The sequence below is a fragment of the Stegastes partitus genome, unplaced genomic scaffold, assembly GCF_000690725.1.
Source record: "Stegastes partitus isolate 25-593 unplaced genomic scaffold, Stegastes_partitus-1.0.2 Scaffold795, whole genome shotgun sequence".
NCBI lineage: Eukaryota > Metazoa > Chordata > Actinopteri > Pomacentridae > Stegastes > Stegastes partitus.
The window spans coordinates 203,382-219,745 of NW_007578526.1; the positions used below are offsets into that span (position 1 = coordinate 203,382).

A 16,364-nucleotide genomic window follows, 5' to 3' on the forward strand; every position below is an offset into this window, starting at 1 on the left:
ACCACAAAGTTAACCAAATGTTTTTTTTTTTTAATGTTTTCATGAATTATTTCTGTTGAATCTTACCTCGCATCACAACACTCACTCCGAGTCAGCCCCCCCCTTTAAGGTTAACAACAACATTAGAGGGGGTAAATCTCATGGAAAAATATGGACTTAACAATTAAAATAATAAGCTGACTTCCAGTTATCAAGTAAAATATTTAAAATAGGTCAAAACCAGCCAGTCTTTCCAGAATCAGCCCTCTTCTCTGTCAAGTCACTTCTGAACCTCTTACGGTGTCGTGTCAACAAAGCAGGCCTCGAACTTTGGTCATCAGTCACTCCTCATCACTCCAAGGAGCCCTTCCTAAAAAAGTTCCAGGTTCATTCCTTTAGGGATACATATTTGAAACTGACCACTCTAGTTCTGAAAAATAATTTGATAGATGATGTATTTCAAGCAGTATGGGATGAAATTTCATTAATGCTTCCTCCTCTAAAACTTCCAGAGTATAGGCAAGTGATCTTCCACACATGGCGTACTTCTGAGCCTGTCAGTTGTGCAATTTTTCAGGTGCTTTTAATATCTATCATGTAAAAAAGCCCCTTGAAATGAGCCAAAGTTTTTGTTAGTGCATGCATATGGGCAAATCTTTGGGTTCTACTGAGCCCACAGCCAGAGGCTGGCCCTTCATTTTTACCACTTGGACAAACAGTGGTGGGAACATTTACTACTACATCACCACATCATCCCCCATTTTGGTTCCTTTCACACTTTTAGGATCCCTCCTTCCCATCATGCTCTCTGCTCCCTTGCCATCAAGAGAGCAAAGGAGGAGTTTCATCAAGCGTGTAATGTCTCCATGTGGCTTTGTCCTCCCTGGGGTTTTATTCCAGTTTCTTTCAGCTTGCTTCAGTTGGAGGCACTGCTGCCGTAGCAGCTGGAGGTGGAGGGGATTGGAGGTGCCAGAGGTGTGCTGCTTCCCAGGGCTTTTCGAATATGTGGCATTAGGAAGGGGTCACTGGCCAACTGCAGCACATCAACCCGGTCCTCTTTGTGGTAAGCCAGACAACGTCGAATGAAGGCCTGAGCGGGGACAAAGAAACGGACTCATTCAATCTGAACCAATGTTTTTCTTTCCCTGCTGTTCTGACAGTATCATATTTCTGACATACTTATTAAAACAAACTCATGCATAACTCTGAGAGCTGATTCCCTCCAAAGACAATAAATGTAAACAGATAGCCCCAAGGGTCTGGCTGCTTCAGGAACTCTGCATAATGACACCACACACAGGCTTACCCAATAAAACACACAAATCTCCCTTAGCCCCTACCATCAGATCAAACATGCTCATGCTACATCCCGCTGGCATTTCCCTCATTGCTGTGATCCTGTTTGAGCAGGAATTAAGTGTCATTGAAACTGACTAAGTGATATCGTTTCAAAGTATTAAACTGGATCAGAACAGTGCAGAGAGTTTGCAGCAGTTCAGAAAAAAAAAAGTTCCACACCTTTGCTTCTGTAGTGACCACAGGCTTGGGGGGGAACTGCACCTCAGTAGCTTTTAGGATGGTGTTTTCTTGTAGAATGTCCTGCTGCGACTGGTTGTGACCAAACGGCTTGAAAAACAAAACAGGGAACCAGTTAACAGATTGCTGATAACATTTTGCTACAACAGAAAACACAATCCTGACAATCTGTGTGACGAAACAGAGGTCAGCGGTTACCTTGCGTCCATATAAGCTCTGATAGAAGATGACCCCTACTGACCAAACATCCACCTTGTTAGATATTTTGGGGGGCTCCTTGCCCACGACAAAGCACTCAGGGGGCAGATACCTGTAAGCCACACAATCACAACATGAAGCTGAATTAGATTTGTGTGGAAATGTTCTCCACCCACTTTTACACTACTTGCTGAAAAGAGGATATGACTGCAGGATTTCTCTGCGCCTTCGCTACAAACTTGTGAAGCCACACTGGTTGCTTGGTTACTAAATGCTGTGAAAAGCGTCTCTGTGTACCAGTAGGTCCCTGCTCCTTGTGAGGTCAGCTCCATGCCATCTGCAGAGTTGTAGCTGTCATCATCCATGATCTTGGACAAGCCAAAGTCAGTGATCTTAATCTCTCCGCAAGCTGTGCCGTTAACCAACAAGATGTTTCCTAAGAACAGAACAAATTCAACCAAAATGAGCTCTCACAACACCGTCTCACTGCATTTACTGTGACAGAGAGCTTGAGGAATGTGTTTTAAACTACAGAGATTACTGTCTGTCTGAAGGATGGAGGATTGCAAAATGACAAATGAGAACTCGGTGAGGCTACCAGGCTTGAGGTCGTAGTGGATGATGGGTGGACGAATCTGATTGAGGTACTTGAGGGCGTTGACAAGCTGCATGACAATAGAGCGGCCCTCCTTCTCCGTCATCAGCTTATTCTGCTTCAAGTAGAAATCCAGATCATTGCCTTCACAGTACTCCAGGACTGTGCAGAACCTGCGAGAGAGAATACAACAGACGGGTTATTTGGGAAGGTGTTACTATTGATCACACACACGCCAAAGATGCTTAAAAGTAATATGTGGACAATATTTTGCCACGGTGATGGCGGCACGCATAGACGCAGCGCCCCCTTCAGGAGACAACGAAACTGAACGTTTGAGTGTCTTGTCTATCCCAGACGTTCATTCTGCAAAAGTTGCAGCCGGGAGACTTTGCTGGGCATCAGGACAGTGAACGGTGCTGAAATTGTGGCAATCAGTTGTGATGTGGACAAACTACACCAACACGGAGTCTGACTGGAGACGACGCTGGCAGTTACCCGAGAGAGAAGGAAGCGCAAACAATACAAACGTAAACAAAGGAGGAGGAAGAGAGCCGGGATCCATGCTAGGCTAAAGGCTAACCCCTCCAGACCAGCAGGATCCATGCTAAGCTAAAGGCTAACCCCTCCAGACCAGCAGGACCATCCTCCTACTCTCCAATGTCCGCTCCCTCCACAACAAGCTGGACGAGCTACGTTTGCTGAGAGAAACCCACAGAGAGTGGAGGGACTGCTGTGTGTTTGCTTCAACAGAAACATGGCTCCATGACAACATCCCAGACGACATACAGCTGGAGGGGACGACATTATTCCGGGTGGACAGACAGACAGCTAGCTCTGGGCAGCATCGTCACAGCATTGTGTGTGTCTTTGTGTCCCTGAAGACCTACCAGGACCTGAAGAGGTTCGCCATGTTCAATGTGATGGCGGTGCGCATGGACGCAGCGACAGCGAATGTTTAGTGTCTTATCCCAGACGTGAATTCTGCAAAACTTGCTGAAGAAACACTCTCTCATCTTGCCTTTACTACTGTGTATGTGCAGCAAAATGACAATAAACTGGATTTGATTTGGATTTGATTTGATATTAACATCATAACAGCTTTACCATATTTACAATACACGTGAACAACCAGGTGCAATATGTACCAGTTGGTTAAATTACATTGGAAATCTGCTAGATGAATTCTGTGGCACCCATAGACTTATTTTTTTAAGTAAATATATCACAAATATTAAAAATAATCCATAAAATGTTATAAAACCGTCCTATGGCTTAAGTCTTCTTTGTTTAGAAGTACTTTTCGTGATTGACATCCAAGTATCCCAGCCTATCGTCCCTTCAGCTTCTCCCTCATCACCTCCATCTCCACTACTACAAACTACAAACTTAAATCCAAGCTTCAGAGTCTCTTCCATTCCCCGGGTGACACCTCAGACGTGTTTCTACAGTCCAACGTGGTACAGCTTAGAACTACTGCATCGGAACACTGCAGCATCATTTATTAAGACTACAATTACACATTTTTATTGGCACAACTTCATTCGCTTTATGAGGCTTGAGGCACTTACGAGTCTGTGTCGAGCGAGAAATAGTCGTAGAGTTTCACTATTCTGGGGTGGTCAAGTTCTTTGTGAATTCTGTACTCTCTACAGGCGTGTCTGGAAAGAAAATTAAAAGAATCATTTACCGTTTAGTACCAATAAAACCATTTAGTAATTATTTAGAAAAAAAACAACATCCTAACTAACAACATTCATAAAGAGTTTCAGGCTTAAAGAGCTAAAATGTATTCTGTCATTACAGATCAAAACATTTCCAGTAATGGAAAAGTGTAATTAACAGTTTCAGACTCACTTGTGGTAGTTCTCCTTCTTCTCCTCCCTCCAGTTCTTGTTGAGTTGATGTATTTTAATGGCCACATACCTCTGCTCTGTCAAATCAAAAGCCTGTAAAAGGAACATTGTACATAAACTACAATCCTACAACCGCCAGGACGTCACAGTGAATTGCTTACTGCAGCAGTTCCTTTCTCAAATGTTATTCAAACCCCTGCAAAGTTTACAGATTCAAAGAAATAAACTGGTACTTGTAAAGAATGAAAGTCAAATAAATGGCACTTGCTTACCTTAAAAACTTCACTAAAGCCTCCTCTTCCGAGTAAATGTAACAGCAGGTATCGATCGTTCAGCGTGGGGTGGTCTTTAAATCTGCAGAAACAGGCTTTGTGAAATTGCCTGGCTTTTTTTTCAAATTGTGTTTGCTTAATTTAAAACGACACTACAGAGCTTGAGTGAGCTATGCTGAACTGAGACGATACGTACTGCGAGTTGTCCTCGTTGTGGATTCTCTTCAGCTCCCGAATGTGCAAGTTTCTTACCCGCTCCAAATGTTCCAGCTCTGACTGGATCTCGGCTTCTTCCTGCATGCAATCACACAAATTCATCACCTACCCCATCCGTCGGTCGACGCGTGTCTCAAATACAAATTCGGAAACAACGTTAAAGCTGGCGTTTCGTGGTGAGCTGGTACCTTTTTTAGATGACCGATTCGAAGTTTGAAAATCTCCTCCTGCTCGTGATACTCTGCCAGCGACAACCTGTATGAGACGGTGTAGCGTGAGGTCAGCATTTTGAGAATAAAAAGCAGTAAGTTTACTTCAGGTAATGAATGAATGAAATCAGGTTTTCACGCAGACTATTGATACGAGGCTCGCTCAACACCCTGACAAGTAGAGTTAACAAAAATCACTTAGTATCAGTGAGAGATTCTACTCATAAAAATAACACATTAAATGTCAAAATCATAATCATTTACAGAGAATTAATTACAAAAAAGTCAATAGGCTGGGAATAATGCTGGTTGAACTGACAAGAAGAACTTAACACCTCAGAATTGACACACTATTTGCAAAGACACCCACACACAAGTAGATTACACACACAGAAGTTAACAGAGGCCCTTGTTGTCTGAACTGGACAACCTGTTATATCACAGAAACTGTGCCACTATTTAACCATATTATATTCAAGCTACACCACAATAAGTACATCTTGTCCTAGTATAAACCCTACTGGCCTGGTCCAAGGACTCTGTAAAGTGCCTGAGTTGCTGTTGCTGTTCTTACGTTTCGCTCTCCTGCCCGTTGCTTCTGCTCTTTCGTTTGTTCTGTTCCAGGTTGGGTGGGGGCGTCTGGGTTATGGGGGGAGGTTTCCTCTTTCCCAGCAGCTTCCTCTGCCTTTCAATGTCCTCCCGCTGAGAGTTGATTCGCTCTTGCTGCCTAGAACATGCGAGAACAATCGGGTGTGAACCGCTCCTGCATGCAAAAATGGACAAAATTCCAAAACACGTTTGTGCCTGATTTGCATGCTGACTTGATGAGGTTCTGGAAGGCGAATCCATCTGTCCACTGCTCGGTGAAGGAGGCGCCGTGACGGACGGTGGTGAAGTGGCCCAAACGTAGACGGTCCTGCATGCTCTTGTCCCTGCAAGCCATCTTCTCCTGCTTTGACTACAGAAGAATACGAATGAATAAAACTGTACATACACACCCACAGCTCAACTCTGAGGATGTGAAAAACTGAATATCACTGTTAAATTCCACCATAACGACCACAGAACCACTTGAAAGCCGCATGAGCTACATGTTCACACAAAAAAACAAATCTTTTGATTTTCACAAAGATGCTCCAACACATAAAAAAACAAATCACAGCACTTAAGAGCATCAAGCAGACGTAGTTGTCCAGATTCACATTCACACCAACCTTCTCAATAAGCAGCTTCTTGCTCATGGTCACACACTTGTTAAGCCGCTCCTTGTAGCGCTCCAGAATCTTCTGCTGTTCATCCACCTGCCGCCTCAAGTCACAGTTAGCCTGCAAAAACGTACAGTATCGCTCTGACAAGATGCTACAAATAGCAGTGTTTCTGCTGGGTTTGCTGACATTTAACCGATGTGATTTAAGCGACAACGGCATTTGGAAGTTAACAAACACATCATTCATGATGAGCTGCAACCAGATCGGTGCAGGTTAATTACTGGGATTGTTGAGACAAGTGGAATTTGTCTGAACTCTGAGGTGACAAGCACAGAAATCTGCAAGTCAGTCCAGTATACGTGTTTTTTATTAAGGCGCACACTCCACAGTGTGACATTTATCACTGCTAGTAAAATAAAATATCAATGTGTGTAATTCAAAGCACGAGATTAAAACAACTTATTTTGTATTCCTACTCTGAACGCTTCAGAAACTCCCAAATTAGGTTCACCTTGTCAGAAGTTTAAGAGAAACTTGAGGTGTTTGCTTATCTCACCCTCAGCAGGTCATCTATCCTCCCTTCTTTCTTTTCCAGGTCGGAGTTCTTGTCCTTCTCCAGCGCTGTCAGTTTCAGCAGCGTCAGTTCTGACTGAGGAAGGAGAGCAAACACAACAAGCCAACAATTAACATCCCATCTCCATCACTTTAAATTTATTAAAATTAGCCACTGGTGTGTGGAATATTAGACGTGAGTTCCAAATGTTGACCTTTAATTAGGCCAATTAGTGTAATTTGCCGGGATAGCTGGACGTGTGTTACATGTATCGTGTCAGACGAACAGCAGTGTGGCTGGCAGGGCCTTTCAAAGTTTGACCTTTAATTGTAGCATCCGCATCTCGGCCAACTAGTGCAGATTTTTGTTTTTTAACCTAACAAGGTGTGCAGCTGTGTAATCCCAACATGTCAAATGGTGTTTCTTTCTTTTTTTTTTAATTGGTTTGGAAACAAAACCACTTTTCACTCGGTGGAAATAAATGGAAGCACAAAACCACTGCTTCACAAGTCAAATATGAAAAGCTGAGAAAGATGCAAAGCGTGATCCAACACCGAAACAAAACCAGCGTGCCTCCACTATGTGACTGATGACATGCTGAAGGAAAATCAGGAAAAGGTGGTGTCAAGTGGTGGTTGAGGTCAGTGAAGGCAGTTACCTGGATGGCTTTGTGTGAGCAGGAGTGTGCGGGGTTTGTCTTCACGGAGCTGCAGGATGAAGAGTCTGTGTGGGCTGAGCCTGTGGACGAAGGACTGCCGTGCTGAAACTGTATCCCAGAGACAGGAAAGAGAGCAAAATAGAAAGACATGGGGGCAAAAAAAAAAGGAATTATATAATATAGACAGCATTAAGAGGTCATAAAGTAGTTAATAATTATTTTTAAAAGGGAGCGAATGCTGCAGTTATTAGGCTTTAGAGGACTGAAGTTGAATCGACAAGAATTTATGCTAAAGTGTGTCTTCCAAAATATAACACATAGACCAAAATAGTTTCATTTCTATCATTATTTTGCTAAATTTACTCCAAAAAGCAAAATTCCGGACAACAACTAAATTACATGATTCTTACAGGTAGGGCGTGTCACTTTGGGTGGTGTAAAATATCTTTTTTAGTGCATAAATGTTGCTGCCAGGTTCAGTCTTTCTGAAATAAACTCGCCTGTACCCTTCACTATACAGTTCTTCCATCAACCAAATTCCCTCTGGAAAAACTACTGCACATAAAACTCACTGACAACTTAAAGAAACACAACTAACTAAATAATTGATTATCAATAACGTCTTACTTTTCAGCAACAAAACGGCAGATGGTGTTTGATCATTTGCTGCACAACATATCATTAGAATGTGCTGAAGGGAAAAATGCAGCCCTTTTTCGTCATTTCAATGAAGTCTGTTTTTTTTTTAGGTGAGTAATAGCTGATTGTTAAATGCAGTTATCTGAGTGGTAAGATAACACTGAAGTCATCATCTGTGTGTCCAAAACGTCTTTGCAATGATAAGATGGACAAAGTCTTTGGGTTAAAGGAAAGAGTCCACCAGGAAAGTCCAGAAACAGATGTAAAGTTTGGCCTTCTGAGGATGACATAAGCGCATTACACATGATCGCCTCGTGTGCTCTGAAAGAAAGAAAACCTTCAGAACTGGGGTAGGATTGCCTTGTGTTTACCTGTTTTCTAAATCTCTGTTCTCCTCAATATCGAGCTACAATAAATCCCTCTGCTTAAGACTTCTGGATCTCCTCAAACTCCTCCCAGGACAAGTTAGAACTCACAAGATTTGCATCACAAATGGGATCACTTGGTTTGTCCTGACTAAAGGCCTGCAGCTAAAAAACAGGCTAAAAAAAAAAAGTTGTACCTGCTGAAAGTTTGCTGTACTTTTACTAAACAAATTTCAGCTCATTTAGCAGCATGCTGCATTGACCAAGCAAATACATGTAAGCACACACAGTTCTGATTCACTACCTGGTCCTGTGGACACAGAAATTCCACTGTTTACCTTGAAATGGCCACAACAAGTGATAAATCAATTTCATAGCGTGAAATGCTAAACAGTGTTTCTGCATCTCATTAGCACTCGAGTTCATCTATGTATTACTCAAACTGCACACTCATCAGAGCCTTAGGCAACCCACTAAATAAGCCCCTTGCCTTCTAAAAACTGGGATGATGTGTTAAGTATGTTTGGGGCAGAGAATCTGGAAAAGTAAGATCTGGAAGTCGGAAGTCCAATTTATCCAGCAATCAAAAGTAATGATTAAAACACCCTATCAATCTTCCACGTGTCATATAGTCCTTTTGTGCTGTGGGACACTAGCACTCACTTAACACACACCTTTAATGTAGAGACCTGCTGCTATAACAAAATGTTCACATGTTGAGAAAAAATGGTTTCATAGCTGTGATGAGAGAAGATGTGAAGTTTACATACAATGAATGAAAATGACAAGTAAAGATGTTCTTAATTTGAACTATATTAATGATTCATTTCATAATGTTGTCTTTGAAAGTGTACACAACACATTCACATAGTGTCTGCTTGTGTTTCATATAATATTTGCCAGCTCATTTTGTACGACCCAGAACAAACAACATCTGAAAGGAAAACACCAGCACTAAGAACACTACCATTAACTACAGTTCCTCTGGCCAGTCGTTAGCATTAATACCATATTTAAACCTTCCAGGTAATCCCACAAACGCAGCTAATCCACCAAAGGTCCTTTCAAATCAAAGTAAAAACAAAAGTATCGTTTGTGCGCTGCTGGTTGAAATGATCCACACAAACCAAAGACGTGTCTTCTAGGTCTGAGCTGGAATAAATTTTGTTAAAACGATCAAAACAAAAACACAAACAGATGCACGCCTCTCCCAACTCTGTCCAATTAAGAGGGTACTGATGCTGGGAGAAATTAGACGAGCATAACCGCTAGTTGAGTTTAACGCTGTCTAAAGAGTGAGCAGTTGGGAAACAAACAGCAGACCAGGTGAGAGCTAATGGAGATGGACGCTGGTGCTCACCGGAGGATTAGACAGTGAGTGCTGTGGAAAGGAGCGCACCAGCAGAGGGATGCCCCGGGCAGGACTGGTGCCAGAGCCACTGCTACTAGCAAACTGGCCACGGGGCAGTAGACAAGAGTGTAGAAACAAGACAGAGAGAAACAGGACAGAGTGGTTATTTAGAAAAAAAAGTTTGATGTAGGACTATACTGGCACAGTCAGAACATGAGTGTGAGACATCACAGTAAAGCTCGAGAGTGATTCGACACACCTAAATGGCCAGAACACAAGATGCATTCAAAGCCACGTCGTGTCAGGTTGGTTTGTACTCACCTCAAAATAATCGCTTATTTTGTGCCCTCTTCCCTTTCCTACAAAAAAAACAGAGCACGTGTGGGTGAGAAAATGTAACCTCCTGGTTTGGCACTATGTTCCCGAGCATTAAAATCGTGCACTCAAAGTAAAAGTAACTTTTGGAAGATTCGCAAGCATGAATATTTAGAGCCAAGAGGAAAGAAGTGATGAAAGTGAAACCCAGGGCAGTTGCACATTTCTGAATATAGAGAGTCATTTCTGCTGGAGAGTGCTGATTTTGGAACTCTGTCAGAAAGTAGGCTCGACTTACCTTGACTGTTGCTGTCATAGATGTCTCCTTTTCGCTTCCTGCTTCTCTCGCTGGCCTTCTTTTCTGGTGTCTGAAACGAGCAGGAAAACGGTTTATATTCTAAATTTAGTTCCTTCCATTAACCACATTAACATAATGACAAACTCCTTCCTTCAGGTTATATGTATATAATTGCACTCGTAGTTAAACTTAACTTTTGACCGTAATGCAATGAGATTTATAGCTTTTCAGAGTTCGGTATTTGTGAAACGCAGTGCTTACTCTTAAGTTTTTAATTTTACCCTTTACAAGGCGGTTTGTTTGCTCATTACTCTGTGCCACCACCTCACAGCAAGAAGGTCCGCAATCTAAACTGGGTCATGGCTCTTGCTGTCAGGACATGTTTTCCCTGTGTTTGTGAGTGTTTCCTCCAGCTACGCCCCCGGCTAAACTGAAATGCCCATCGGTGTTCAGGGCTCTGAGCTGGGTTTGGTTTCTCTCGCATGGAATCTTCGATATATGCGACGATTAAACAAGGTATTTTCCAGCCTTTTTTTGAAAATTTTATTTAATCAAATACACGCAACAAAAACCCTCCCGTGTCCACGACTAAGTAGGAGCAGACAACAGATGAATAAATGACTCACGCTGCACTGTGCCAAAGTGTTAGCCAGCATCACTGTATACAAAATACTCGACTCCTCGTCCAAATCACAAACAATCACCACATTAAGTTAAGAAGTGCACACACATGGTCAAAGGACCTGAGGACAAATTGGTCACTTTTGTCTTGACTGACCTCTAGCTCCTTGTCACTGAGTGATCCAGCGCTGCACAGAGACTGGTTGGATGATTCGCTGTTGGCTGAACTCTAAAGTACAGAACAGAGACAACAAACCTGATTGATTAGTCGAGCGCCTCTCTTGTCAGTAGAGCTGAAATCAGAGATATTGAAATGGCATGCAACGTCTTTTTCAATACTAAGATGTGGATGGATCGACACCAAAGACAGACAGTGGCCTCTTTTTTAGGTTTCACTCGTTCATGTGCAGATTTCAACACATCTTTTCTATGCGGCAGATTACTCTAAAGATTCAGATCTTAAATCCCCTTACGCTGATGTGTGTATATTCTTTTTTTCACTCCTTGGATCTGATCTTTGTGGGAATTTCTGCACACAAATATAACAGGTAAAGCCCAAAAACTAAGCTAAAATGCTACGCTAGGACGTTGTATAATATGCATTCCCCTGCTAATCTGCAGATCTTCAGTTCACATCCAGCAGGTAGAATCAGTTGATCTCATTCACTGCCAGCTGCACTGTCTGATGAGACTAAGAAGCAACAGCAGGCTTACTGGGGCAGGAGGCTAATGCTTTTAAGGCCTGCTGGCTTTCTGCTGCTCAAGGTCACACAAGCAGCCAAGAAACTCTCTCTTTCTTTACATTAACGTGTACACTACACGTGTACATCACAACGTCTTGAATGGTGGTTTAATACAATAGTCACTGTTGTCGACATACTCACATTCATGCTCTAATGCCACAGTGAGCAGGGCCACATGATTAATTTTCGAGGCACCATATAGGCCGGAGCACGAATAATAGTGATTGCTTTCTCAGGGGTTGCCATTTTCTCAAATGCGCACCCACACAGAGTAATACCCAGTTCAACAGCAGGGTTGCAGCATAGCACGCAGTCAATGCTGTGAGCTTCAGCTGCGGTGCCATTTCAGTGTCACTAGTCTCCACTGAAACAAAGAGATGCGGGCCAGCTCCCATGTCAGCCAAAACAGAGCTCGTCTTGTTTCACCTTTAGCTCAGGAAAACAGATCGTTCCACTGAAGGAAACTCCTGAACAGAAAGCAAACTATAAATAGAAAGGATTTCCGAGTTTTTCGAAACTGAAGGGCCAACATAAGAGTGCCACAGTGTTTGCATTCAAAATGGGGCTACGACATGCACGCCTCTTTTGTATCTTTGAATCATTTTAGCTGTGATTAAAAGGCAGCATCTATGTAGTTTTCTAGGACACAACTTCAACAGGACAGGATATTCAGGTCAAATCTCACAATGTAAAGTCCCGTATCTGCAGAAACAATCTGTCCTCTGAACGGTTGATCAAAACAACTATGATGTAATTAAGATGCGCAAACCTTGGCCACACCAACTCCAGTGAACCGAGCCTCGAGCAGCTCCTGCCTGCGTGGGTCCAGGCTCAGAGCCTGGCTATGAAGTCCTTCCATCATGCCTAGAAGGAGAAAGAAAGAAGTAGTAACCCAAAGTGTCACGTTTGCAGACTGGCTGGGTTGGGTTAGTGTCACACAAGAGAAAATATTCTTTCTGATTTAAGCAAATTACACAACAAATCTACTCAATCTTGAGATCTAACCAGCAAAATGTGACACCTTTAATCTCAGCTACATGGGAGCCTGGATCCATGTTGGATCAGGGCATGTGGACGACCCACTGCCCAAAGAGAACCAGTGCTCAGAAACAGACACAAGGCAAACTTTACAAATCAGACACTGAGGAATTAATTTTGGATGATGAGGAAAAATCATCATAAAAGACGTCCCCTGTCTGCCTCTTAAAACTCATGTTTACACTGCTGGTTTTAGGATTAACTTAATCAGAGCACCAGAAATTGGTTAACCTTGACAAGAATGCAAAGAAAGCTTCTGATGCATGTATAAGGTTTTATTAAGGTCTAATCCTCCCAATGACATTAATACTTTGGTCATAGTTAAACTCCCACATGCTCAAATGGCTCTATTTAAATTTGATTAAAAGTAATATTCAAAATGATAAATCAACTAAATGATTAAGGAGACCCACTGAACCTCTACTGTCATTAGATAAATTAAATCAGAGAGACATTAAGGACCAGGGGGGAGAAAATTCTATCACATTTTCTTCTCATTTTTGTGCTTCTCATAAATGGCAGGACAAGACTTCATTTTGTCATTAGGATTCCCCTACCTGGCAGGGAGTCCATCAACTAATGATGGATTAATCTGAGGACTCATGACAGACGTTGAACAGTAAAGACAACGGCTGGAAACCAAATCTCCAAATACCAACAGCTAATTAACACTAAATGTTGTGTTCAGACCAAAAAGCCTGTCAACTTGTTCATCAAAACAATGCTGCTCTGCAAACATTACCTAAACACAGAGACTATCTAGCTTCATCCCAACTTTCACGACAAAGCCGGGACTCAACGACAAGACATTTAACCGACGTTTCAGCGAAAACCGACTTAATGGAAGTTGGAGAAACAACCGTTACGATACTGTTGTTGACTGACAAGTAGATGAGGAATGCCAAACTTGGCTAACGCTAACTGTGCTAATCAAAATGTTGCTAACGTTTTAGGAACGGAAAGCGAGCCGCTGTCATTCAGTGGCGACTTATTATGTGTCAAATAACAGCAGAAATTGGTCAATGCTAATAGCAGCTAGGATGTCAATGGTAACTAACAGCTAAGGTTGAATGGTAGGTTGACTAAACTAGCTAGCGTCAAGTTATGTAGCAAGCTAGCATTAGCTACAGTACAAGTCTCACCTGGAGAACCTTTAGCAGTTTTCACAATCCTACAGAGGATGTTGTCCGTCCATCCGGCGACTGCAAACTCCTTAGCGGCTCCCAGTCCCACACGCCTTAAATAAAGTTGTCTGAATTGAGTTATCCATTTACAATTGTTTCGAATTCTGGGAAGACATTTGTTAGCTTAGCTAATGCTAGCTAAAAAGAGCAGTGTGGCTGGCTCCTGCCGGTGTCATCCGGACAGGAGGCCGTGATCCTCGGGGTTTCCTCGTCCGTGTTGGTGCCCCTGCACGGGCAAACCGGGAGCTGTCAATGCTCTGAAGCCTCCTGACAAGTGTTGTCACATCTCTGCTTCACTCGGTCTTTCTATTGTCATTATCGAGCGTTTGCACCGGGAGGAGTCACCTTGTTAGAGTCCATACTTTACCTGGGAATAAAAGATCATAACCCCCCGCAGCAAGGCCGCACGGAGCTCAGGGGAGAGCTTTAAGTGATGCTTCCCAGGCGCTGGTTTAACAGATAATGTGGCTCCTCAGGTCAGAACCACCCAAAAACACACTGCAGCCTGTAGTCAGGGCTGGATCACCAACAGGGCGCAATGGAAAACTTGTGCGGGGCCCCAGACCTCCAGGGGCCCTAAAGAGCTCCGGGTTAAGTGAGTGAGTCTGACACATTGGAGATGTTTGGAAAATGACACCACAGAAGAACAATCAGGGTTAAACTTTAAGTGTCTGTGGGTCACTGCGTCTCAGATCATCACCGTTTCTACTCCACTATATCTGATTTGCTGATTTTTTTTAATCGCATAAAATAAGGATATTTATAAAGACATCCTTTAAGTTATATCTTGACATATAAAATACATTTTTTACTGCCTGTCCTCATTTTTTGCAGATTTTTTTGCACTTTATTGAATATCTCAGGAACTGGCAAAGATAAAAGCCTGACATGTCCACAGTTATTTCTCATCATGCCATTAATTAACAATCTTGACAAGTAGATCAGATCGACTTTGATTATGAGTGAGTTAAAATATGCAAAAACATAAATGAAGCTGTCATGAGAAGTCCCATCTTTGAGCACACATAACAAAAACAAAATGATAATGAAGTGAACTCGTGAAACTTTCTGAACCATATGTAGTCGCACTTATACAAAACAAAACATACAGAATACTTGTTAATATAAAATACTTGGTCACAGAAATGAAAGGAAAGTTGTTGCTTCACATATTTGCTTCCCTTTCTAAACTGATCATGCAGATATGACCAGTTGTATTACAAAAACAAAAAAATATTCATTTAGAACAGAGTTGTGCATTGTCAAAATGGCTCTCTAAATTTAAACAAACTTAGAACACATATATTTTAACATGGTAATTAAGTTTAAATTAGGATGACATCAGCATAGTACAACCATGAACAAATCTGTTAGATAGTGGGATTTTTCTAGTGAGAAACTTGTATGTCTTTAATTTTAATCGGATGTTCTGATGTATGCAAGACTTTAGTGGTAAATGTATTTTCATGATGACTGTGGAAATGGTTTGGTAGGATCGCTTGCTTTGTGTTACACATGGAATAAATTTGGCCTTTAAAACCAAATCCACAAGCTGCACTTGTGTATTTACAGTAACTCCTTAAGAGTTCATGGATCTCTTCCAATAAGTAAATGAATTCAGTGAGGATAATAAGGTAACAGTTCATTGTTTTTCTAGTTTGCAAAGTGGGGTCTGAAAATGAAAAATATTCCAAAATGTAAAAGAAAAACAGTTGTCAGCTTGTCATACCTGCCTAATAAATCAACATAAAAAAAAGAACTTTCTTTTATATTTCTGTGACCAAGTATTTCATTTAGAAAGTATGCCATAGTTTTTTTTTTATTTTTTATCATGATATGCATTTTTTTTGGTACATGGTTCAGAAAATATCACTAGTTGACTTTTGCTTTATCATTATTTTTTTACATTAATGACTCAAAAATGGGCCTTTTCATGACAACTCCATATTTTTCTTCATATTACAACTCTATTTCCCATTCTGAATCAATGGCACGATGAGCCGTCACATTTATTTAGAGTTCCTACAGACATTCATTTGCATATGAGTTGTCACAGTTAATTGTTTTTATTCGACACATAATAAATCTGAAAATGCAGTAAATATATGATGATTATGACCATTAATGAGATTTGTTCTTGGGTTATACTTTGGTGAAGTTTGTTGAAGTCACTGTAGTCAGAAAAGAGCTTTATGGATTAAATTGTCTCAGTCTAACAGAATAAACAGAACATGGTTGTCAGGACAGAGAGTCAGCAATCCACAGCTCGTTAACTCCCAGGAAGTAATTAATTTTATCAGCAAGTTAAAAACCCCTGTCTGGGTCAACAGTGATGGGCTGGTGTACTTTCATCAACTTCGCTGCCCTTTGAGCTGCAGTTTTAACTATGTGGTTCATGTAGGCTGCGTGCCACTAGAGGTCACTGTTTCTGAGGGTGAACTCAAACCTTCTGACAATGAGCTCTAACATACGTTTAGATCAGATTTAAACAAATGAAATATGCTCAACAAAAACATAGCCCCAGCATGTA

General features: G+C 41.7%; 1 protein-coding gene across 3 annotated transcripts; it reads right to left on the bottom strand.

Annotated features, from left to right (window-relative positions):
• Nucleotides 1–9: 9 nt before the first annotated feature.
• On the bottom strand, nt 10–14,314 carry LOC103364928 (serine/threonine-protein kinase tousled-like 2). 3 transcript variants are annotated; one of them, XM_008292225.1, is made up of 21 exons: nt 13,793–14,314; nt 12,382–12,476; nt 11,027–11,098; nt 10,249–10,318; nt 9,957–9,994; nt 9,645–9,737; nt 7,281–7,388; nt 6,626–6,718; nt 6,076–6,186; nt 5,683–5,819; nt 5,436–5,588; nt 4,841–4,907; nt 4,633–4,730; nt 4,437–4,518; nt 4,166–4,257; nt 3,880–3,969; nt 2,312–2,481; nt 2,011–2,149; nt 1,714–1,825; nt 1,498–1,605; nt 10–1,069 (listed from the first exon to the last, which is right to left on the bottom strand). In XM_008292225.1, the coding sequence occupies exons 2-21, from the start codon at nt 12,472–12,474 to the stop codon at nt 896–898; spliced, it is 2,100 nt and encodes a 699-aa protein (XP_008290447.1). In that variant the 5' UTR covers nt 12,475–12,476; nt 13,793–14,314; the 3' UTR covers nt 10–895. The 3 variants fall into 3 exon arrangements, with proteins under 3 accessions (XP_008290447.1, XP_008290449.1, XP_008290450.1); XM_008292227.1 differs by lacking the exon at nt 13,793–14,314 and adding an exon at nt 13,393–13,411; XM_008292228.1 differs by lacking the exon at nt 9,645–9,737.
• Nucleotides 14,315–16,364: the final 2,050 nt, after the last annotated feature.